Source organism: Peromyscus leucopus, chromosome 3, assembly GCF_004664715.2.
Source record: "Peromyscus leucopus breed LL Stock chromosome 3, UCI_PerLeu_2.1, whole genome shotgun sequence".
Taxonomy (NCBI): Eukaryota; Metazoa; Chordata; class Mammalia; order Rodentia; family Cricetidae; genus Peromyscus; species Peromyscus leucopus.
In genome coordinates, this window is record NC_051065.1 from 64,906,673 (window position 1) to 64,931,318 (window position 24,646).

At 40.2% G+C, this 24,646-nt stretch overlaps 1 protein-coding gene across 5 annotated transcripts in view; it reads left to right on the plus strand.

The window, feature by feature from the left end:
• The window catches only part of Rbm33 (RNA binding motif protein 33), a 111,477-nt gene that overhangs the window by 18,502 nt on the left and 68,329 nt on the right, over positions 1 to 24,646 (plus strand). For 3 of the 5 annotated variants that reach the window (XM_028864195.2, XM_028864196.2, XM_028864198.2), the window contains exons 3-7: positions 163 to 211; positions 6,608 to 6,681; positions 8,912 to 9,224; positions 12,438 to 12,557; positions 19,889 to 20,060. In XM_028864195.2, the coding sequence (XP_028720028.1) occupies positions 163 to 211; positions 6,608 to 6,681; positions 8,912 to 9,224; positions 12,438 to 12,557; positions 19,889 to 20,060 (728 nt within the window). The remainder of the gene's footprint in view (positions 1 to 162; positions 212 to 6,607; positions 6,682 to 8,911; positions 9,225 to 12,437; positions 12,558 to 19,888; positions 20,061 to 24,646) is intronic. The other 2 variants (XM_028864197.2, XM_028864199.2) reach the window with 1 other exon arrangement.

A 24,646-nucleotide genomic window follows, 5' to 3' on the forward strand; every position in this document is an offset into this window, starting at 1 on the left:
GACAAAGACTTGCCCCAAATATCTTTATTCTTCATGTAGAGGAACGAAAATGTGGTATAGCTACCTGAAAGTTCCCACACCCTGGAACCCCCACTGGATTTCTGAGTGACTTCTCATTTTCTATTCTAATAGGAGTGACACTTTGCATTTCTCTTTCCCCAGTGAACTGGAAGATGACTTGCTTGGAGAAGATTTACTGTCTGGCAAAAAGGTAAGAAGTAGGGTCACTTAGAAGAATTATTTAATTGTACCTAAAACACTTGCACATAGGATGAAATGATAGAACGCTGAGCATAGACCAGAAGTTTGTAAATGGAGTGATTGTTAAGTTGCTCTAGCGCCTCCCAGATGCTCAGCATGTGTTTGGTCCTGTAGTTACTCCTCCAGCTCAGCAGAATGGCTCCTTACTAGTAGATGCTGTCGAAATTATTGTGGCGAGCAAGCATTTTAGTTCCTACTGTGTCCAGTGCACCCTAGCAGGTATCAGAATTGGGATAGCAGTCGTATAAAACATGTGCTTAAAGGAATGTAACATTTAGAGTTTTAATACTTTACATTGTAATTCTAGAATGCACTTCCCGGGAATATTCACTGATAACTTTAACGTAAATTTGCCAATTTATAGTATATACTACATATATATATAGTATATAGTATATATCTGCATATAAATACGGCTAGACATTCTCAAAGAAACTTTTCTGGACCTTTTTGGTTAAATACTTTGAAGCATTATCTTTAATATGTGTGAATGCCTAAAATACACATCTAATCTGTTTCATAAATCATGTGGAAAGTAGAAACGTGAAGCAAGAGATGAAAGTGAGAATTTTATTTTCCTTTTTTTGTGTGGGTGCTTGCATGTTTGGGTATGTTCGTATGTGCATGTCTGTGTGGAGATCAGAGGTTGACATTCTGCATCTCTCGCAGTCACTCTTCTCCTTAGTTATTGAAGCAAGGTCTCTTTCTGAACCTGAAGTTAGCTGATTCAGCTAGTCTAGCTAGTCAGCTTGCCCCATCTGCAAGCCCTTGGGTTACAGTTGGCCATTGTGCCCACCCAGTTTTTGCTTGGTTGCTGGGAATCTGAACTATAGCCCTTACACTTGATTGGCAAGTGCTTTATTCACCAAGGCACCTCCCCAGGTCCTCTAAAGTGAATTAACATTGTTTGGTTCACTAAATAGTTTAGAAACATTTTCTATTTTCACTTAGTATTAACATAATTATTTTAAAATGGTATTTGTGAGTGTATACAAGTGTTTGTAAGAAAGAGATTATGCATATACATGTATGTACTTCTGTATGTTCATGTGTGCATGTGGAGGCCAAAGGTTGCTGCTATTTATCTTGTTCAATTGTTTGCCACCTTGTTTTTTGAGATAGGTTTCCTCACTGAACCTGGAGCTTACCATTTTGGCTAGACTGGCTGGCTAGTCAGGGAGCCCAGGGGATCTTCTGTCTTGACCTCTCTAGTGGTAGAATTCTAGGTTCATGCTGCTGCTACTACACTACACCCAACCTTCACATGGTGCTGGGAATTAAACTCAGGTCTTTATGCCTGTGTGGAAAGCACTTTATTAAGTTTTCTCCCGAGGGCACCCAGGCAGGAGGATCGGGATCTATCCCTGGTCTACTTCTGGAATCCGGTGCCTGTGGTGTGACACCTTGCACAGCCTTGGTGCAGTGGGAAGGGGCTTGGACCTGCCTAGGCTCAGTGTGCTGGGCTTTGCTGACTCCCCATGGGAGACCTCGATGTGGGGGATGTTGGGATGTGGGGTGGCTTGGGAAAGAGGGCTGGGAGGAGGGGGGTTGGGGGGGGGTCTGTGGATAGTATGTGGAGTGAGTAGAAAATTTCTTAATAAAGAAAAAAAAGCTTTCTCTCGAGGTCCTCAACATAATTCTCTATACTTCATTTTCAAATCTTAAAATTACTAGGTCATGTATTGTCAAGAACTATACTAGAGCTCATTACTCTTGGAGTTAAGACTATTTCAGAAAGTATAGTAGACTTGGGCTGTGGGTCTATCCCCATCCTGCTCTCTGGCTATCTGTTAACTCTTAGGCCTCATCAACATTTCCTCTAGTAATTGAATGTGATTTAAGGTTCTTCCTGCTTCTATTGATCATTAGCCTGTGTCCCCCATGGTTTTGGGCTGATGCAGTCTTCCCCATTTTAACACATGAATCCTGGGGAATAGTTAAGCAGTGTCTAAATCATAGAAACTTTAAAAACACCAGCAAATGTTCTTTTAAATTTTTTTGAGATTTTTATAGATGAGTACTATATATATAGTATTTCCACTCCACCCTTTTCCCCTTCCAGCTTCTCTGGTATCTCCCTCACTGAGATCCTTTCTTTATTATTGATAAATACAAACACACATATGTACGATCTGCTGAGTCCATATAGTTTATATGTATATGTGTTTAAAGCTGACCACTTGGGATTAGATAACCTGTCAGGAGAGCTTGTCCTGTGCTTCTTTCTCTAGCAGCCATTGCACTTCTTTGTTTTTCTAGGATGGGGCCTTGTGAGAGTTCCCTCATCCACGTTGGAATGTCAGCTGGTTATCATTGTGCGGGTCTTATTTAGATGACCATATTGTTCATGGGTGCATCTCCCTGACATATATAGAAGACACTGTCTGGTTGGTAATGTCCTGGTCCTCTGGCTCTTACAGTCTTTTTACTTTTTCTTCCCAGATGTTCCCTGAGCCTTCAGTCTAGGGGGATCAATTGGGGATGGGTAATCCACCGTCAGTTGTTTTCTGAATTTTGACCAGTTGTAGGTTTTTGTATTGGTCTTTGTCAGCTGCTAAAAGAATCATTCTTAACGAGGAGTCAGAGCTACATTTACTTGTGAATATCAGGATAGGTTTTGAGAATGAAGTTGGGAATTCCACTGTGTGCTGGCTGGTCTTGTGTCAACTTGACACAAGCTAGTTATCTGAAAGGAGGGAAACCCAGTTGAGACTATGCCTCCATAAGATCCAGTTGTAAGACATTTTCTTAATTAGTGATTGATGGGGGAGGGCCCAGCTCATTGTGGGTGTATCCCTGGTGGTCCTCGGTTCTATAAGAAAGCAGACTAGCAAGCCATGGAGAGCAAACCAGTAAGCAGCTCGCCTCCATGGCCTCTGCATCTACTACTGCCTCCAGGTTCCTGCCCTGTGTGAGTTCCTGTGATTCCCTTTGATGATGGACTATGATGTGAAAATGTAAACCAAATTAAACCCTTTCCTCTCCAACTTGCTTTTTGGTCATGGTGTTTTCATTACATCAATAGAAGCCCTAACTAAGACACACTGGTTTGGGAAAGTGGAAGTAGTAGGTCCTCCTCTAGGGCTCATGACCTCACCAGGTACAGAGTAGTTGTCTAGTTGTCCAGTTTTTATGCTTGAGTTTCCTCCTATTGAGTAGGCCTTAAGTCTAATTAGGTAGTTGTTGGTTACCCTTGAGGTATAAGTGCCACTATTGTACCCTTGGTATATTTTGCCATGCTGGTCATTGTTGTAATTTGTAGGTTTTACAGCTGGGTAGAATTTTTAACTACTTTTCTCCATTGACAGTTTATATGACACCTATAGATACCGGGAGAGCTATTCCTCAGGGAGGGGGCTTCCTGGTCAGTCCTAACTTGATTCTTTCAAGTTTTCTCTTGGAAGTATGTGATGTTTTCAGCAATAGGGTCTTACCTTTAAGTCTCTTTGGATTCCACTGCCCAACAGATTGAAGGGAGGTTTCCCATGACTGACACACTGTTAGATAGTGTGTTTTTAGGTAAGCATAAAATAATGTTTCTCTTTGGCTTTTTCAGTCATCGCTCTCTTTCCTTGTCTTTAGTATCGTCCTCTTTTCCCCCTTCCTCGATAAAGTTGTCTCCCCATTCATAGCACCTGTGCTGCACTATCTATCCCTCTCTCTGGCACTCTCGCCTCACCTGACCCTGTTACTTTGCTGGTTTCTGTGATTACTCCAGGTTGTCTGCTCGTGTTAAACTCTTCAGTGGAAACTCAAGTGTATAAGGAAGAAGAGAGAATGGTATATCATTCTGATGGGGCTTTTCCCAGTGTCATCAGTGTTTAGTTAGAGGTGCTCTTGCTTCAACATTACTCTCTCACTCCTTCCTGAGTTATTTTGAAGGGTACTTCAGATATGCTGTTTTAATGCATAAATCTTAATGTGCTTTAGAGGTCTTCTTTGGAATTCAGTCAGGGAGTAGTACTGGTCTCAGGGTGTGGGCATTTCAAGATTTTTTTTTTTTAATTGCCAAATTGCTGCCTACTAGAAATGTTTGATTTGCTTTTGTTCCTAATGACAGTATGTGGCTTGGCATGTCTCACCTTCCTTTCCCACCGCTCTGATGCTGCTTTTAAAAAAGAATCTTTGTCAGTGTGACTGATCTTAATGATTGCTGGTTGTTTAATTCATAATTATTTGATTTCTAGTAAGATTAGCAAGTTTATTGCTCTTGTCTGTGACTGCACTGGGTGCCAGCACTCTGCTTTCCACGGGAACAGGTGGAAAGAGGTATGTATGCTTTTGTAGTGGCATGTAGGCCCTCATGACAGTGCAGACCATCTAGGGCTGTGTTTTAATTGTGTTGAAAAGGCAAGGCTGCAAACTGAGGAAGAGAATGGCTGAGGTGGAGTTAGGTCGCTGGTTTGTAAGTCCTTTCATTTGTTTTACTCTGGCATCACCTCATGTCTGGACAGATATTCTGATACACCAAGGAGTCTGTCTTAAGTACCAATGTCGGAAGAATGTTAGAGGACCTTTTTGTCTCCTTCTTTAAACCCCTGGTACCCTGTGGAAAGTTCTCATTCTTAGGCGTTTTGGAGGGAACTTTTTTCTGTCTTGGGAAGATGAGGCAAAGGATATCACAAGCACTCACTGCCTGCCACTCTGTATACCTTGCTTGGAACTGCAAGCTTTGTTTGAGTAGAGTTCTCCCAACCTTTCTGCTTGCCTGAAAAATAGTTCACTCCAGTTCAGTGGGATGTGCTGAAAACCATCTCTGGCTTCTCTGCTTTAGTCTAGTTTCCCTTTGAGGAGTAAAGCTTTTCCAGAGGAGTGGGTGTTGGTTCACTGCCTCCACTGCTTTTGTGTAGTAGGCTCACAATTGACAGAAAGAATCCTGAGAACTGAGATTTGACGAACACTGGGATCTACCCCAACATATATTTCATTTAATTTTTTTTGTCGTTTGTTTGATAAATTACTACTGGGATGATTTCGGAACTGGTAGTTGGGAGTTTAAACACACAAGTGCATGCATACCCACAGAATCCCCTTGAAGTTTAAATACATGTGCTCCTTCATGCACGTGCACACATGCATGTATAGAAGTGGCCCCTGAAGTTTAAACATACAGTGCACACAAGGCATGCACACACGTGTTTCACACACGGTGAAGTAGCCCTCCTTGAAGTTCATTGAATTACCAATTTTTAAGCATTTCCTGAAGTTTTATTTGCTGAATTGGAGAGTAAGCTTAGGCTTGTCCATAGCAGGCATGGCTACTGGGTAGTGTCTGCTTCACTCTCAGAACTGGCCTTTTTGGAGAGCTGGTTGTGTCACTAAAAGCAAGTTTATTTGGGGTCTGTGAATTGCTGTGCTTTGTTCTCATACAGATCCATCCTGCTGTGTTGGAAGCATGGCTTTAGGTAGCTTATTTGATTTCAGAGATAGATGAGGTCTCATGAGCAAATAAATTTTCCTAGAATTATTTTTTACTATCAGCAGTACTGTAATAAAAAATACACAGTGAAGTTTAACCTATTTTGCAAGCTGTAGATGTCAGACTGATTGTTCATTTAAGGAGTAGAAAATCAAGTCAGTTTTTCTTTCAGAGAGAGAGAGAGAGAGAGAGAGATAGATAGATTGAGAGATTGAGAGATTGACTACCCTTTGGAAGGGTATGCCCCATTTAGACTTGGAATGCCTTTAGTAGAAGAGGAACACTGAACCACTTCTCAGTCTGTACTATTGAGACATGTTTAGCCAAACCTAGAATTTAGAACTCTAGCAAATCACTCTGTTGCCTTTGTGTACTAATTAGGTGGTGACAACACTGACAGAGCTGAGCTGTTATTTGTATTTTCCTGTCATCTATATGGGGAAGCCAAAGGTATTTCCCTAATTGGTCTAATTTCCGATCCAGCGACCTTACAAACAGCTTGTACTGGATTTGTATCTCTTGCATTTTTTTTTTTTTTTTTAAACTTCAGGTTTTTGTTTCTGTCACTATTAGTCCTTTTAAGGCCGTTCTTCTTTGAGTATTTCAGTGGAGAAATTGTTCAGCAGATTCCCTTCCAAGGATGTTTTACCTAATTCTTTTATCCTAGAATTAGAATAAATTTGACCATTGTACTTGTTGCTTGATACTTACTTGCCTGTGACATTTAAAAATTTCTCAGGGGTTAGCCAGTAGGCTGTCGATGGGCTCACTGGATTCTCTGTGGCAATGCCAGACTGAACAAACTTGAATGACAAGAGGTCAAGCAACAAGAGGGTTAGAAACAGCCCTCTCAGGGTAACCTTGTGCTTGGAAACAAGTCTTTTTATGGGAGTGACATACATTAATTAGATTTCTTGTTTTAATTAGAATCAGTCGGATTTGTCAGATGAAGAACTGAATGATGATCTTCTACAGAGTGATAATGAAGATGAAAATTTCAGGTACTCAATATTAAATCATTAAAACTAGGCCATAGCCGGGTGGTGGTGGCTCACGCCTTTAATCCCAGCACTGGGAGGCAGAGCCAGGGGGGATCTCTGTGAGTTTGAGGCCAGCCTGGTCTACAAAGCGAGTTCCAGGAAAGGCGAAGAGCTACACAGACAAACCCTGTCTCGCAAAACAAAAACAAAAAAACTAGGCCATATTTAAATCAGTGGGAACTGTTTATATACTTTGTAATTATAATTAGTAATTGAATAATGTGGTATGGGATTTCTAACATACATTACATTCTGAGTGAGATATTGGTATATTCTGATCTGGAAGCCATATAGAGTGTTCCTATAAATAGATCAGTGGCTTAAACTTAGGTTTATTCAGAGCAGGCTTAGTGTTTTGTCTGTTTGGAGTTAGTGGTCTCTGACATAATGCAGGTGACTGCAGTTTGATGTTGCTCTCCTTGTTTTCCTTTCAGACAGTTTTTATTGATGCCACTCTGGAGAGGTACTTTGGAGATACTCAAAAAAATTTCCAGATTTAGGAAGAACCATGGGGAAAATACCCACATATCTCTGGGTTATAAATATGATTGCAAATACATCATATAAAGGCCATAGATTTGAAACTTGTTTTCCCACATAGTTTGTGGCTAAAAGTATAGTTTTAAATTATTTTATCAGTGAGATTCTCTTGTTTGATATAATGAATTTTATTTTGATCTTTTGAATGAAGTTGGCCTTGAAATACATCTTTGGAGTTTGGCCAGATGCTTGAAGTCTATGGTGTGCTCAGTTTTGCTGTGAGCACAGATTTACTCTGTGGTCTTTGATTTAAACTTTTTTTTTAATTAAAAAAATTTATATATATTTTGCCTGAATGCATGTCTGTGTGCCACTTGTGTGTCCTCTGAAGTCAGAAGAGGCCATCAGATCCTCTGAAACTGGAGGTACAGATGGTTGTGAGTGACATGTGGGTGCTGGGAATAGAACCTGGATCCTCTGGAAGAACAAGCCAGTATTCTTAACAGCTGAGCCATATCTCCAGCCCCTGTAGTTGAACTCTTACCTTGAAATGTTTGCCCTTTAGGACTTAGTGATATAATAGGTATAATAGGGGTTTTGTGACGTTAACGCCTTTTGCTGTCTAATGAAATTGCCAGTTTACTTGGTTTAGTTTTTGAGACGGATTGTATTGTAGTGTAGACTGTTCTGTAACTCATGCCAATACTCTTTCCTCAGCATCCTGAGTGCTGGGATTATGGACATGAGCCACCACAGCTGGTGGTGTATCAATTATTTTTTGTTAATTTATTTGTGATTAGCATACATTTATTTGAACATTGAGATGTACTTTGACACAGATTTTTGTTTTGATTTTCTTAGAGAAGAGCTTACAATTTGCATCATACATTTTATAAAAGAAACCAAATTGTTCTCAACATTCTAATTGTGGGGGCTAGAGAAATGGCTCCGCAGTTAAGAGCACTTACTGATCCCGCAGAGGACTCTTGATTTATTTATTTTCCAGCACCTATATCAGGCTACTCACAATCATCTGTAATTCCAGTTCCAGGGCATCCTATGTTCTCTTCTGGCCTGTGGGCACCAGGCTACATGTAATGCACATACTACATGCAGGCAATCAAAATTTAAATAAGTCTTAAAAAACAATCCTAACTATTATTTTCTCATTGAGTAGTACTCTTGCTTTCTGTAAACAGTCATACTATACAGGTTCCATCTGTTTCATTGTATAAAAGTAGGTGCTGGACATGGTGGCACACGCCTTTAATACCAGCACTCGAATGGCAGAGGCAGGCAGATCTCTGAGTTTGAGGCCAACCTGATCTACAGAGTGAGTTCCTGGATAGCCAGGGCTACACAAGGAAACCCTTTCTCAAAAAATAGAAAACTAAACAAACAAAATAGTAGATGAAGATTCAAAGTGTTTAGGTTCAAGTCTTGGATGTTTGACAGCTAGACCAGCTACTTCATTGGGCTGACTTCATTCTTTTGGTCAGATAACAGAGCTGACAAGTGGAGATACTGTCTGCATTGTGGGTCAGTGGCCTTGGGCCATTTGGAATCTATTGCAGCTATATTTTCATGGATTGTTAAGAGTGTACTCACCCAGTGGGATGGCTTGTATGTAACCAGTGGTTACAACTCAATTATGTAATGATGCAGCTTTGTGCTTCCTCTCAGTATATCTTTTATTTGTTTTTTCATCTAGTTCTCAGGGTGTCACCATCAGTCTGAATACCACTTCTGGCATAGTTACATCATTTGAGCTGTCTGACAATACCAACGACCAATCTGGGGAACAAGAATCTGAGTATGAACAAGGAGAAGATGAGTTAGCCTACCACAAACCCGAGGAACAAGAACTGTATACTCAAGAGTACCCAGAGGAAGGACAGTATGAAGGCCATGATGCAGAGTTGACAGAAGACCAAATAGAATATGGGGATGAGCCAGAGGAGGAGCAGCTGTACAATGATGAAGTGCTAGACATCGAAATCAATGAACCTTTAGATGAATTTACAGTGAGTCTTTTCTCTTTTGAATGGCCAAAGATAACATGGCTTCCTGTGCATAGGTTTCTAGACTGATTTGAAGTCTGTTTACCTCCCATGGGAAGGAGAGAAATTAGACCTTATTATCACTGTCTGCCAGTTTCTTTATCAGAGCTATGACAAAGTTTGTGTTGACAGCTTGTTTGGCCAGAGTTAATGCTCCTTTGTCATTCTGGAAGGCTGCAAAGAATCGTGACCTTGAGGATTGCACCCTAAGGAAGAAAACAGCTTTGTGTGGTGGAGGCATACTGTCAATGTTAGAAGTACTTAATGCAGAGCTTTTATCCAGGCTTTAGACAAGATCTGATAAAGTCCTTCTAAGGTGAAAAGATTATTGACCTGCTAAAGACATCTTTAAGGTGCTAATATTCCACAGTGATTGATGTCCTGTTTTCATTCATCCCTTTCTTACTGAGAACTGTCTAAACCTGAATAAAGAGGTTGAGGTTAGTTTAGAAAATGTCACACATAATTTGTTATCTATAATCAGCAAGCTAAGATGGTGGTGGTCTTTATTTCAGAAAGATGGCTTTGGTAGGTAGTGTTTATTTTTATTAAACACCAGGAAAGAAAGAGGTATTGGTGTAAGATTGGTTATCTATCATAATGGTAGATTATCAGAAGAGGTTTGTGTTTTATAAAAAGCACCCAATGACATTTATGCTGGAAAGACGTTGCTGCATTGTTTAATGCCTAAGGGTTTCATTTCATTGGGGTCCCATGAAAGCAAAGTGGAGGTGGGGCTGCTGAGATGGGCTGGAGGTATGTAGTAGCATCAGGACTTGTAGAACCTTGTTGGTAGGAGTAGCATTCTCACTTGTGGTGTCATCGTTAGTGTGTGCCTGCATTTGAGGGCAGCAGCCAACAGTTGATAAATCTTGGTCACTTATGTGTGAAGCAGCCTGCTTCACAAGGGGTTGGTGATAAAGAGCCTGAAAATATGTAGTTCAGTCATGACTGTGCTTTGATGTCTCAGGAGGTAGAGGCTTATTCTTCAGAAAGTATGTGTAGTTTGTGGTCAGTAGAGTCATGAAGCAGCATTATGGAGCCTGCTATCTGTGGTCCTATAATGATGTATTTTAGTAATCAGCCCTTCAGTAGATGGGCAGTGTCTTCTGATCAGGGTGTGCTTGCTTATGTGAGACACTGTAATTTAAAAAGTTTGTTGATTTAACCCAAGGTCTTTTGAGAATGTGCCTGTTTTCTTGTAGTATTTGACTGTTAGTATTCATTTGTAACATTCGCTGTTTACTTCTTGGATCCTTTACTCTTTAAATAGTCAGCACATCTTTACTAACAGATAGCCATATTAATATTGTTGAACCATAAGAAGATTGGAAAGTGTGTGCAGGGTGAGTTTCCTCAGCCACTTACTTGGTTCTTGTGGTCTTGTGAAGAGAGAACTTACAATTAGTGAGAAATTTTTCTCTTAAATATTTTGTTGTCCAATTTAGGGCCACATAAAGTCCCAGGAGTAATACAAAATCCATATAAATAATTCATCCTGTAGTCCAAGATTAAGGTACTGAAAAGAATAAAATATTTCAATTGAAACATTTATAGAACTCTTTTACATTAAAATGAATTTTTTTTCAGAATTTAAAAAAAACTCAAAAACTTTGAAATTTTATTTAGAAATTCTGAGTGTGCTAGTATTTCACAGCTGAATGTTCTGTGAACAGTGGCTGCCTACCTTACTATTTGGTGTTAGAGCCACAGCTATCATTTTCTTTCTTCATGGATACCACAGTGATAGTGTCTGAAGTGACTGCCCTGGGTGGGAAAAGATCAGAATTAAGCTGTGGAATGCTTTGCTCTTGTCCAGTAGTCAGGCCTTGTCTCAGACTACTGTCCCTGATGTGCATATTGTCATTATACTAGTAAACATATGAATAGATGGTGTCCATGTACCCTAGGGGTGTGTAGTTTGAGTGATTTAAACTGGTTCCTTGTCCTAGTCAGAATTTGTTAACCTGCTCTCTAAAGCCAGACTTAACTCTGAAATGTGAACCCACAAGCATGGGCTTTCTTTTGAGAGCCCACCTATAAAAACATACATTTGGTGCATAACTGGCCATAGAATCTTTAAGACCACAGAGTTTGTAACCAGAAGGGTTTCTGTTACCTGTGAAGAAGGGGAGATCCGAGGAAGTGTTGAGACACTGGTCAGCAGAGCTCTGGAGGTCTGTTCTATTGTGTTAAGTGAATTTTGCAAGCATCGTTGTTGATGAGCATGATTTCATTTTATATCGACTCTGGTAGCCCCAAGAACTGTATTGCTCAGTAGCCAACAGAAGAGTGTTTGTTGGTGACATTAGAGTGTATTCACTGTGAAGTTAGCACCAAATGAGATTTTTTTTTTGTAAAGCATTGTTTTGTAAAATTGAGTTCAAATTTACCATTTGTGTAGAGAATAGCAGACTATTCCATTGTGTTATTGTTATTCCATTGCCTATGTTAATTAGCATCTCTACTTCTCTTTGATGGGATGCTAATGATTTTTGTGCAAAGTGGAATGCAGTGTTAGGATCATCTTGGGAAACAGGTGGGTCAGCTCTCCCTACCTCATTACTTGTTAGTAATGCCAGCAGCAGTCTGCTTTCTTTGCCAGTGTGGTGATCTCCAGTTGCCTTGCCTGCTACCTTGTCTAAGCCCAGAAGAGACAAGCTTGCCTACTCATAAGCCCTTTCCACTTACAAAAAACTGGGAATCATCCTTTCACCCAAGAGAAAGAAAGGACTGATGAAGAATCCACTGTAGTGTAGTATCTGAAAAGCACTTTGCTGTGTTAAATTGTCCCACTCCTAGTGTCTCTGATGGCCTTAGGTTGTTGAGGGGCATGAAAGTCCAGCTTCTGCTGCTTCCAAGCTCCTCAGTGAGGACACAAGCCTGGCTTTTGAAAGGCCTTTTTCCTTTGGGTGTGGATGTAAAGGCTGCTCACCAAGGGCTTGGTTCTGAAGCTGAGCCATTGTCACTGTCCTCATTTCTGGACCACCATGTACACTTGGTTTGTATGACCATGCAGAGGAAGCTCCTATGCTGGCTGTGTGCTCAGTCAGGGCATCACCACGGTAGAATGTATATATGTATTACAATAACTCCGCATGAATCGTACATGAAAAGTGGTTGAAAACACCCAAAAGCTTTGTGAGAAAAATGTTTCTTCTCTTTAACGGCTGTTAGGATGAAGAATACTTGCAGGCTTATGGTGGGCAACAAGGGCTGCAAGTGCGGGAAGACTGTGAGGCTGAAGATGACTTAGATGAGATTACTGATTCCCAGGTTGCTTCTGAGACCCACGAGGTACTTGTTCAACTTCTACAGTTTCCTGAGTTTCTTTCCTTCCAGATTTAAAATGAGCACTTTTTTATTTTTTAAAGTATTAGTGAAAAGTTGATGAGTCTGTGAACTGCGCATTATGGTAGAAACCCAAGCCTGTGCCTAGAGAAGTGAGATGTGGTGCCTAGTGCCTGGTGCCTGTATGTGCCTTGGATCGGTAATGCTTGTTTTTTTTTAAATGTTTCTTTTTATTATTGCATGTTTATGGTGTGTGTGTGTGTGTGTATGTGTGTGTATGTGTGTGTGTGCATGTATTTGTCTACGAGTGTCTCTGCATGCCACACTCATTGTCAGTCAGGGCAGCCTGTAGTCTCTTCTCTCCTTCTACCATTTTGTGGGTTCTGAATGGTCAAACTCAATTCACCAGGCTTGTATAAGTGCTTTGCCTGCTGATCATAGCAGCTGGCCCCGAGTGGTAGTGTTGAGAGTGATTTTTAGAGCTGACTTTCAAAAAAGTGTGATTTCAGTGCCTTGAAATCAGTGCTGTAATTATCTTAATTAGTTAATATTAGCTAATTTGGACCATTATTCAAGAAACACTGCAAGGTTTTCTGTTTTAGGTTCTGTCTTAGGTGTTGGAGAAACAGTGATGACCTGGGTTTCGGCCCCCAAGGGACTTCCAGTCTAACAGAGGAGGAAGTTGCTAAAAACTACCGTTACACACAGCAGAAAGTGACAGCTCCCATGTTGGGGAGGGTCCATGTCTAAGGCTATATGGAAGAAATGAACTAGGAATTCCTCTTGAAAGAACAGTGGGCCTCTGCTAATTCTCTCACTGAGAACTTGTAGGCACTGTGGCTAGGTCTATAATAGCAATAAAATCTTCTTAGCCCTGGGAACTTTCTTAAAACTTAACATTTTTTTCCTCCAATAATTTCCTTAATGTTCTTTGCTGCATGCCAGAGAAGAGTTACACAAAAGCCAGTATTTCCTGGCTTAAGCCATTTTATTACATTGGGTGTTAATATCAGGACTTTAGAACTAGGCTACATTTTCTTTTCTCTGTGAGTAGTGGGTGTAAAACAGGAGCCTTTCCCTTAAGCTGAATTTGGACTTTTTCTTTTGTACTTTGTGTCTCACTTTCACTCTGAAAAATAAATGGAAACTTAGAGGAAAAAAAATTAGTATAAGAGACTTATTCACTCTGATTGTGCAGTTGTAGAAGAAGGTGTCTAATTCAGGGATCATGGCAAAGTTGAAGGAGACCCAGGACAGGCAGCCTGGTTGCTCATAGCTTTCAGTATCATTCTGCCAAGGACACTGCTCACCCAACTTGCTTGAGCCTGCAAGGATGCTTGAGATAGAAATCAAGAAGACCTGAAAGTAGGGAGTAGAGCAGCTGGAAGGCTACCAAGGAAGTCTTTGGGTGGTCGAAGATTGGAAAGGAAAAATTTGGTGCATATGTCACATGTCCTCATGGGATAAACAAATGAGCTATAAATAGCACATGAAAATATATTCAATAAGGTAAAGATTAAACCTATTTTAATACTGGCAAAATCTGAGCTCATTGGAAGATGTAGTCTTACTTTGTTGGGGAATATGTACTAGAAATGTTACAAAACCACTTCTGGGTTCTGCATATTTTGTGAGCACATAACTACTTGTTCTTTGTTGTAGAATTTCTGTCCAGGTGTGCTTGTGTACCCAGTAACCTTGTTGAAAGAAAGGGTCTGCTTCAGGGCAGGTCTGTTTAGATTAGAACAGAGGTCCCACAGGTAAGGATCCATCCTTAAGCACAGATCCCTCTGGACATGATCACGGCCTGGGTGAGTGGGGCCTCCGGGAAGTACCGCTGCTGGGGAGGTGACTCATGACTCAGCCCACTTCCACCAAGTCCTAGTCTTCTCACATCTTCCATGAGTCTGTGTCAGACCACTTTGCTAGCTTTCAACACCCTCACTGTCCTTTACAGGCTCAACAACCCTGAAGCACGTTATTTTTTGATCCAATACTTCTACTTTAATGAGTTTATTTAAAGGGAAACTCTAAGATGGATTCAAAGCCCTAGTGCTTGTGTGTGTTGACAGTGTAAACATTCCATTAAGTCGCCGTAGTGGCCCCATAGGAGAGAAACCCATGTCTTTCTTTTGCTGTCCAGCATGGGAAGTTATGTCTAATTAAGTGAAAAGTGCTAGGTGATATGTTTTGCTCTCAGCTCCTCTATGCTCTGTATCTAAATTGCTTGTAAATCTAAAAACAAACAATCAAAAGTCTAAAGTAGCTATAGTGATTGCTTTTAGACTGTGGGGTTGTTTAGTCATGACTAGAGTTTTATGTTAATCCCAGTATTGGAGTGTTATAGACCAGTGGATCCTGGGAGTTCACCAGCCAGATAGTCTAGCAGAAATAGTGATTTTTGGATTTGGTGAAAGACCCTGTCGAAGCCTGCACACAGTGTAATAGTTTATATTCAGTGAATCAATCATTTAGATATCAAATGATTAAATTTTTATTCATGCATAACTCAACTTACCATCTTGTCAGCAGCTGTGGGGTGCAAGCCAGAGACACAGCTATGCACAGCCACCTACAACAGCCTGAATTCTTTTCAGAGACCTCCAGTCAGGTGAAGTTGGGATTCTTGACTTTACCACAAGAAAGAATTTCAGGATAAGCCAGTATGAAGCAGAGTTGGAGATCATTGAGAGACAAGATTGCACAGTTAAAAGAAAGACTCCCAGGGAAAAGATTAAGAACCCCTCCCAGCATTAGTCACACTGTATTATATGTCTTTATAGGAGCCACATACCCTTACATTGGGGTTCTTCAGGGTTTCAAATGGTGAAGTCATAGGAATTGCTGATTGAGTTAGAATGTTTTCATTGTAAACTAAAATTAATTTTTTTAAAATGAGATTCTCGTAAAATATCTGGGAAAGGAATAGGACAAACTCAGGGCCTTCAGAGTGATTTATGTTATTTTAACATTCCTTTTTGAAAATACCTCTATATAAAAGGAATATTGTGATTCTGTTGGTAGCCTTCACAGTAAATCTTGGTAATTATGCTAGAATCCTTGATTTGCCACTAGTGAGGTATTTCTCCCAAACTCCAGAATGGGGCTCCTTTCCTGTCTCAATGTTTCCATAATTTCCCCTGCCTTCTGTCCTACCTTTACTGTCGTTGATGAGGAACAATCCCATTACCCTCCAGAAAAGTCAAATTCAGCTTAAGGGAAAGTCTCCTGTTTGACATCCAGCACTCACAGAAAAAAGATTGGAGTAGTCTTTTAAAGCCCTGGTACTAACTCCCAATTAGACACCTTCTTCTAAATTGCACCATTGAGAAGAGTCTCTTACACTGACTTATTTTCCTCTAAGTTTTTATTTATTTCATAGAGTGAGAGTGAGACACAAAGGACAAAAAGTCACATTCAGCTTAGAGGAAAGGCTCCTGCTTTACACCCAGCACTCACAACGGTAAGATTGGAGTAGTCTTTTAAAGGCCTGATATTAGCACCCAATGCAGATAAATGGCTTAAGCAAGGAAAGACCGGCTTTTCCCTTAAAGTCCTGGCTTTACAGAGACTAACACAATTGTTTCTCCCACCCTACTTGATCAGACTATACTAGAAGTTCATCTTAGTGACCAGCTGCTCTCCCTTTGTTGGTTTTTGTGGTGTTGGAGATTGAAAGTAGAATCTCAAGCGTGTTAAACAAGTTTGAGCTACTACACCCATAATCTTAGGTTCACCTATTTTTGCTTAACATAATTTTGAATTAATTCAAGTACTTACATGTAGCAAGTTATTCTGTTTATTGATATACCTTACTGTTTTTTTTCCCCTCTTGTTAAATATTGGGTTGTTTCTAGTGTTTTTTTGTTGTTGCTGTTGTGTTATGGATGAATGTTCACCATTTTGTGGATATACAGTTTTATTGTTAGACTTTGGTAGAATTACTGAACTAGAATAGCATGGTGCTGATTTATTCATTCATTCATTTATTTATTTTTTATTTTAAGGTAATTGCCAAATGTTTTTCCAGAAGTGATTACCATTTTATACCCTTCATCTAGTTGAGAGTCCTCATTGTTCCCCCTTGTTTGGTATCAGTTTTTTTCTTCAGCCCTTCAATTGCTGTATCATTGTGGGTTTTGTTTGCATTTCTTTGATGGGTATGATACTGAGTACTGTTAATATATTCTTTTGGATTTTATATAGTCCATGGGTTTCATTTTAGCTGCCTTTTCTTTAAAGTGAGTTGTCTTGTTCATATAAGCTATAGAATGTATAAGGTCTTCATTGAGATTATTGTTTATACATTTGTACTCTACATAGTATAGTTGGTGTGTATGTTCTTAGTTTCTGCAATAGAGAGAGGTTGCTGGATAAGTGTTTATATAGTCTAGATATCAAGTCCATTGGTAGATACATGGTTTGTGAAAATTTTTTCTGAACCTCTGAATTATATCTTCATTTTCTTATATTTAAGTTTTTAAAATGAGATCAGGCGTGTTCAGGGTGTAAACAAATTTAAATTTTTAATAATGTCTTTATTATATAGGAGTTTTGCCTACATAGGTGCTGGTGTACCATATGTGTACAGTGCCTTTGAAGGTCAGAAGAGAGGGCATCAGACCTCCTGGGTCTTCTGTTGAGCCGTCTTCCCAGCTCCCAAATTTAATTTTTTTAAGTAGAACATAATTTGGATGAAGACCAAGTAGTTCTGTGACCTAAGAAAATTTTGACTATCCCATGATTATAAAATTAGCTCCCTCTTTTCTTGTGGAAGCTTTGTGTCATATTAGCTCTGTGAGTTTCGAGTTAGAGGCTGCTTTGTCTAACAGTATCTGAGATATGAGAGTAATCCATTGTTTTTAAATAAGAATGATTCCCAGCTGTTCCACTGGTTTGCTGTGAAGGCTTTCCTGCCCGTCAAATCAATGTAGTTCTTGTGTTGTCAGCTGACTTTTTCTTTTACCCTCAGGCTCTTCTCCATTAATTTGTTTTTATAAAGTCTGTATGTTAGCACTACAGCAGTTGGAATAATGGAACATGAAACCAGGTAGTGTAAACCCACCAAGTTTATTCTTTTCTATGATTCTATTGCGTGATGGATTTGCTGATATCTACTAGAAGTCTGGCTAGGGTTTTAATAGAGATGACCATGTATCTCTAGATCAAAATGGACAAGTGTATTATTTTAAGTTTTAAAGGTTTTATTTTTATATTGCTTTGCTTTGCACACATGTGTGTGTTGTTATGTACACGAGTATGTGTGTTATGTACATGAGAGTGAGTGTGTGTGTTTAGTTACGTACACGAGAATGTGTGTGTTTAGTTATATGTATGTGTGTGTGTGTGTGTGTGTGTGTGTGTGTGTGTGTGTGGTTATGTACAGGAGTGCGGGTGCCCATGCATACCTGAAGAGGTATATAATCTGCCAAAGCTGGAATTTCTGGTGGTTGTAAATCACCTGATTTGAGTGCTGAAAACTCTGTTTAGATCCTTTGATAGAACAGTCTGTACTTTTAACCACTGTGTCATTTCTCCAGCACCCAGGGTAACATTTTAAAAAATTATCTGTTAATGAAAGCATTTTCTTTCTTTCTCTGTAATCAGAATCCTTTTATTTCCATTGCCTTACTGACTTCCAGTGCAAGTGCTTTGTACAGCAGAAGACTAGCTCCAGAGTAGACTTTCTTGCCTTACTTGTGCTAGGAGCAAGGCACTAAGTGCTAGCTAAAGTTTTGCTTTCAGATTGAAGATGTTCTTTTTGATTCTAGTTTGCTGGTGGTGATTTTCTAATGAATACCAAATTTTACTAACCCTTCTTTGTATCTGTTGTAGTTTTATGGTTGTTAGAACTGCTGCAGTAAAGTTTTTGCTTTGGTGGACATGATTGCTTCTCTGTGGCCATATTACTGAATGTGGTCTGTGGATCCAAGAGTTGGCTTCCCTGGGAGCTTGTGAGGAATGTGGACTCTCAGGTGCCACTCTAGACCTCCCGGGTCAGAATCTGCTTCTGAACAGGATTTCCAGTCACTGGTGTAGATGTTAACACAGAGCAGTCCGGCCTGCGCATGTAGAGATATAGTAGGGACATTGTGGCATTAGTACCTTTGAGGACTCATCATAGATACCACTCACTCTGTTTTCAGGTTTGTATACAATGATACAGAAAAGGTAATGTTACACTAACAAAAATGAAATTCTAGGGCTGCAGAATTCTCGAGCATGCTGAACCTCACAGCACTGAAAAGCCATAGTCATTAGACTGAAAGTGAACTGTTAATCTCAGTTCCATGTTCAGCATTTGGATTCCTGGAGCTGTGCTCTGTTTGTACTACTTGTTATAGATTCTGACTTACAATTAGCTTTTCACATTGAAGATGTTTAGGAAGGAAATTCACAGTGATTGTCTGTGGGTATAGCTTCTTGTGTATTTTCTAACAGTGTGTTTGTTCCTTTTAAGAATAAAGAATCGTTCATGATAATGGAGAGGCAAGCTGCATTTTTTTTATTACACTGGTAAAAAGTGTTTAGATGAACCCTATACTCAGTGCATGCCAGTCTTCATCTGCCAGTGTGCTACTGAGACTGACCTAAGATGGCCATAGGAGCTCAAAAGGAAGAATTGTATGAAAAAACGTGCTTTAGTTTGGGTTGGCACTAGAGGGAATTTTGTAAGGGACTCTGCTAAAATAAAACTTGGTTTTATTTGGTATGAAGAAGTGGCAGAAGAAATGGTTTGTCTTTTACTGGTCTCAGCACTAAGTATGTGGTAAGTTATCAGTAGACAACAAGAGTGAAGTAAATAGGAAGGGGAGGGATAGTGATGAAGAAGTGTTGTGAAGACTAGAACAGGAGCAAGCAGCCACAAATCTCAGAACTGACAGGGACAGCTGACAGAAGGTCAAAGTATGTGGTTAGGGACTGTGAACTCTTCAGCTTACATGGTTGAAGTAACCATCACAGCTTACCAGATGGATTCTGCACTGTTAACTCTAGTGTTACCTCACTGGTGTGGATTTACAGATGTTAGCTTACATTGTAGTCATATACAAGTTAAGTTGTGTGGGAACTTTGTTGTTGTGTTCTGGATTAGATGTAAGGCAGCAGGGATGTTTAGCTGATGTCTGTGTTCTAGCAAGTGTGAGTACCAGCGGTGTGGAGGTCCTCATATGTTAACTACAGGTAGGAATTTGAGGGTTTCTTATTAGTATTTGAAGTTTTCCTCCACTGGAGTTGGCTTCATATTTCCTATGGCCTTTTCTTAGGATCTAGACGTCTCCTCACATTTTAAGTGACTATAGACTGACCTCTCCCTGTTTGTCTCTGTCTGCTTGTAGGGAGGGATGGAAACCCTGGAACTCCAGAAAGACATGAAAGAAGAATCAGATGAAGAAGATGACGATGACGAAGAATCTGGAAGATTGCGTTTCAAAACTGAAAGGAAAGAAGGAACAATTATTAGGCTCTCAGATGTAACTAGAGAGAGAAGGAACATTCCAGAAACTTTGGGTAATTTTTGGTTTTGGCCTGTGGGTAATTTTTTTGGGGGGGGGGCTTGTTTCCCCAGTCTTCATTTTGTCTTCAGATCTTTCCAGATCTTACTATGATTGGCTGTTGGTGAGGGTGTGTGATACATGGGAGGCTGTGCTTAGCTGTGCTGTGCTCATCATTCTGCCAAACAGCCACTTCTGGGTTACAGGAATTTGAGTGAAGTATTGAAAAGTATTTTAGTTTCTTAGTAGTGTTCTTTGGGAGTATATGGCCTAAAGCTACTCTCCTTGATACCCTATGTTCCTGACTATACTGAGGTGGTGGCATGGGGATGCTTGGCAAGGATACTGGCTCTTCTACTAGACTGCACCTCGGGAAGCCAGTATTAAATCTAGGCCAAACTGGTTTTATTTTACACTTGTAACATCTTTGTAGTCATCCTTTTGGGTTCTCTGTTCCTAAGTGTTCAGTGACTAGCTTATAGAGATCATTAACTGGATGTCAAGAGTCTACTGTTGAAGACCTTCCTCAGACTGTTGCTGGGTGACAGCAGTGACCCTACCCCTGTCTACAGTTTATGTCCCTTTCCACTGTTTATTGGGTTTAATTGGAATGTCACAATCATCCCAGGGGCTGGGAGTATTGCTTAATGGCAGAGGCATTTGTCCAGAACAACCCTGGGGCTTTTGAAAATAATGTTGGGGCCACTCCTAGCCATTCTGAGTTATTAGACCTAGGCAGCACCCAGGAAGATTATATTTTCAGTGTGCTACTTGGACTTTAGAAGAACAGGACCACCAGGGTATGCCTTTCTAAGAAGGAAGGCAAGGCTCACATGACGTCAGGGTCTGTCTGCCTTTCTGTTTGGGTCAAGATAAAAATCAAGATCAAGGCCTCATCATTACCTTGGTGAGTGTGTGTGTGTGTGTGTGTGTGTGTGTGTGTGTGTGTGTGTGTGTGTGTGTACACGTGTGTACTCAAGTTGGCAGCCACATTCTTAGCCTCTTTATTTTTAAACAACATTATTTGTGGTTTGTATTATTTTCTATTGCTGTGCCACAATGCCATGGCCAAAACAACTTACAAAAAAGTGTTGTTGAGCTTTTAGTCTTAGAGGCTTTGAGTCCATGATGGTAAAGCAAAGATATGGTGACAGGTATAGCTGAGGGCTCAAGTCTTGATCCACAGATAGGAGTCAGAGAGAGCAACATAGACACAGTGTGAGTCATCTGAAACCTCCAATCATGCCCCCAGTGCATACTTTCCAATAAGGTCGTATCTCCTAATCCTTCCCAAACAGTTCCACTAACTTGGACCAAGCATTCAAATATATGATCCTATGTACCTTGTCATTCAAAGCTTGGGACCTGAAACCCTGGCTAGGAACAGTGAGGGAATGAAGAAAAGAGAGACATACATACAGTGGAGCTGGAATCAGGTGAGGTTCTCTAACCTTGAGCTACTTCCAGCTATTTGGAACCTCAGGTTTTTCATTATGTATAGCACAGGGGAAGGGGCTAGCTAATCGTGGTAGGAAGTCTGAATAGGGAAGCAGTCTCAGGCTATAAACATCCGGGAGGAGGAAGCTGATAGTCTTTGCCCATGTAGATCAGTTGTTCATACTTGGACTCTGACTCCAAGGAAAGCTTTGCCATTCCTCTGGAGCCTAGCCCACATGGGTCAGTGAGTCCTCAGAATGGTTGTATACATCTCAAAATACATTTCTCTCAGGACTTCACTTACTTGGGGCTTCACCACCTCTCCTCTACCCCACCCCCCACCCCTGCTCCCTAATCTATAAGGGCCATTTTCATTCAAACCACAACATGGTTGTTTTTACTATTAAACAGGAGCAAGCAGCATGCAGCATGTATATTTCAGGGGCACATACAAGTTCTCTGGGTGAACACTAAGCTGCCCTTATCCACTAACTCCCAATTCAGCTCATTATCATTGTTGTTAATAATTATTTTATCTGCCTCCGAGGATGTGAGGATGGTTGTTTTTGAATGTTCCACTTGTCTGTATTCGTACTTTCATTTTTGGTACATCCCTTTTTCAGGATCTTTGCCTTCTTCCCTTCTTTTCTGAGTCATTTATACTTTCCTTTATCCCGAAAGCTGTCAAGTCTGCTTTCTTTTCAAGGTACCTGACAGCTGAAATCAGTGTCTCCAGAGACAAAAGGAGTGTTGTTTTGTTGTAGATGAGTTGTCCCTCCAACTGGAGAAGGGAGAGGGCTTGGAACCCTTAGAAACAGTACTACAAGGGTAAACAATTTGATTATTTACTGTTCTTCTAAAAAGGACTAAGAGTGTTTTTGTAGAATATGGTAATTTGGCTAGGTAATTGGACAAAGGAAAATGTTAAAAGCTTTGTCTCCCTGAGCAGTGGTGGCTCACGCTTTTAATTCCAGCACTTCAGAGGCAGAGGCAGGTGGACCTCTGTGAGTTTGAGGCCAGCCTGGTCTACAGAGTGAGTTCCAGGACAGCCAGGGCTAACACAGTCTCAAAAAACAACCCCCCCCCCCAAGTTCCTTTGTCTCTATTTCGAGTTCTAATTTAAGGAAGTTTAATGTTTGCAAAGTTTACCAGTAACTTCAAAGTTAGGGTCATTCTCAGTATGTAAAGGATGTCACCACCCATCAGAAGACTGATTTCCTGAGAGAAGGAGCTTCCTGCTAGGGCCATACCTTCCCAGACAGAGTGGGTGTATAAAGGCTTGGTGAGGAAGAGAGGAGGGTGCCATAGCCTCTGAGAGCTGGAAATTTACATGAGTGTCACTATTAGCTTGTGTCCCCAGTCCCAAGATGGAATTTATTGGATTATAAAGCAGTTTGCATGCTTTTATACTGAGATAAAAGTGTTTCTACTAGAGTCCCTGTGGTTATTGGACAGTTTTTTTTTGTTTTGTTTTGTTTTTTGGTCATTTTGTTTACCAATAAAAACTTTTAAAAATCAGATTTATTAATTTTATTTTGTGTGTTTTCAGTGTTTGCCTGAATGTATGTATGTGTATCATGTGTATGTGTTGGTGCCTGTGGAGCTTAGAAAAGGGAACAGGATCCCTTGGAACTGGAATTAGGGGTGATTATGAGTGGCCATGTGGGTGCTGGGAATTGAACCCAGGTCCTCTTGAAAAGCAGCCAGTGCTCTTAACTCCTGAGCCATCTCTCCAGCCCACAACTAACCGCTTACTACCTTAGTGATAGATAGCCTTAATTAATGTTGAGAATCCTTTGTCCTTTAAAGAATAATCAAATGCTGCTGTGGTACTTCCCGTTCCTGACTCTGAAAGCATGTGTGTGAAGTGATGAGTTCTTTTTGAAAGCATCTGTGTATGAAGTGATGAGTTCTTTTTTGAGATCTAGAAGAGTTTGGTCGCTTTCAAACACATAATGTTGCCTTGTGTGAAGAGCACTAATTCACACACATGACCCTCTCCACTGTTAGAGAGCTAAATCTCAGTTGTTAATTGGGGCTTCATATCAGTCGGGGTTATAATTGGGGGTTATAATTTGGGGCTTTAATTTAAGTTAGTCTTACTTAATTAGTTAGCCTTTTTCTCAGTCAGGATTCTACAAGTTAGCCTTACAGAAAACTAGTTAAGTGATGGTTTTCTCTATTTCCCCAAGGATGACACACAACTGTGAATTCAGAACAAAATCATTCTGTGCAGATGATGTCACTGGTGTAGGTAGTAATGCTCTGGTAGAGCCCAGTAGAGCAAGATTGCTAGACCATGTGTGTAAAGGGTTGTTTCATTGTGTATGAAAAGGCCAGAGTGTGCTTTACACATGGACACTGACCATTTTTTTCTAGGCTGAGCCTGGAAGTGAAGAGCAGTGGCTTCTCTTGCCCTAGGAAGCAGACTTGGACTTGGGTGGTCTTTGAAAGCAGCATGGGCTATGAGGGAAAGTGCTTTTTATTTTCTGAAGCTAAGATTTTTGTTCACTCTCTGAATTTTTGTTCAGTCTCACTGGCACATGCATCATGTTAAGCTACTTTTTATTGCTTTGACTTAACTGCCCAGCAATTCTTACATCTTGTTTTGTTGAAGTAGCTACTTGCATAGAAGACCAAAGACCTATGGGAAGAACCTTTCACCTAGTGACAATGGGCAGTTGTTAATGCTTGTTGTCACATACACACTTGTTTATACTACAATCCTTGTTTTTGTTTTAAAATTTTTTAGGTTCAGTTAACCTTTTGCGGCTTGGCATTTTTATTTTTGCCAAACTGTATTCCATAAGTATGTATTTATTTCTAACTACTCTATAATTATTTGGAAGCAAATATGTTGTTACTAGTTAAGAAGGAATAGGGTAGTATAATTATAGTTGCTTTATGATATATCTCTTTACTTTAGGATCTGGACATAGTTCAGAAAACACTTATGGGGAAATTAACATTTCAGTTGAAGTTACAAATGTAATTTCTATCCTGTCATATTTTGGTGACCTTTTGTGACAGCTTGTCTCAATTGGAGGAGAGCATTTTTTCTTGCTGATTAAAGTTGTCATTTGAAACCATTTTATTACTGAGGATAGTAAAATTAATCTTGACACTCAGAACCACTAGAAAAATAATTGCTGATTCACTGCATAA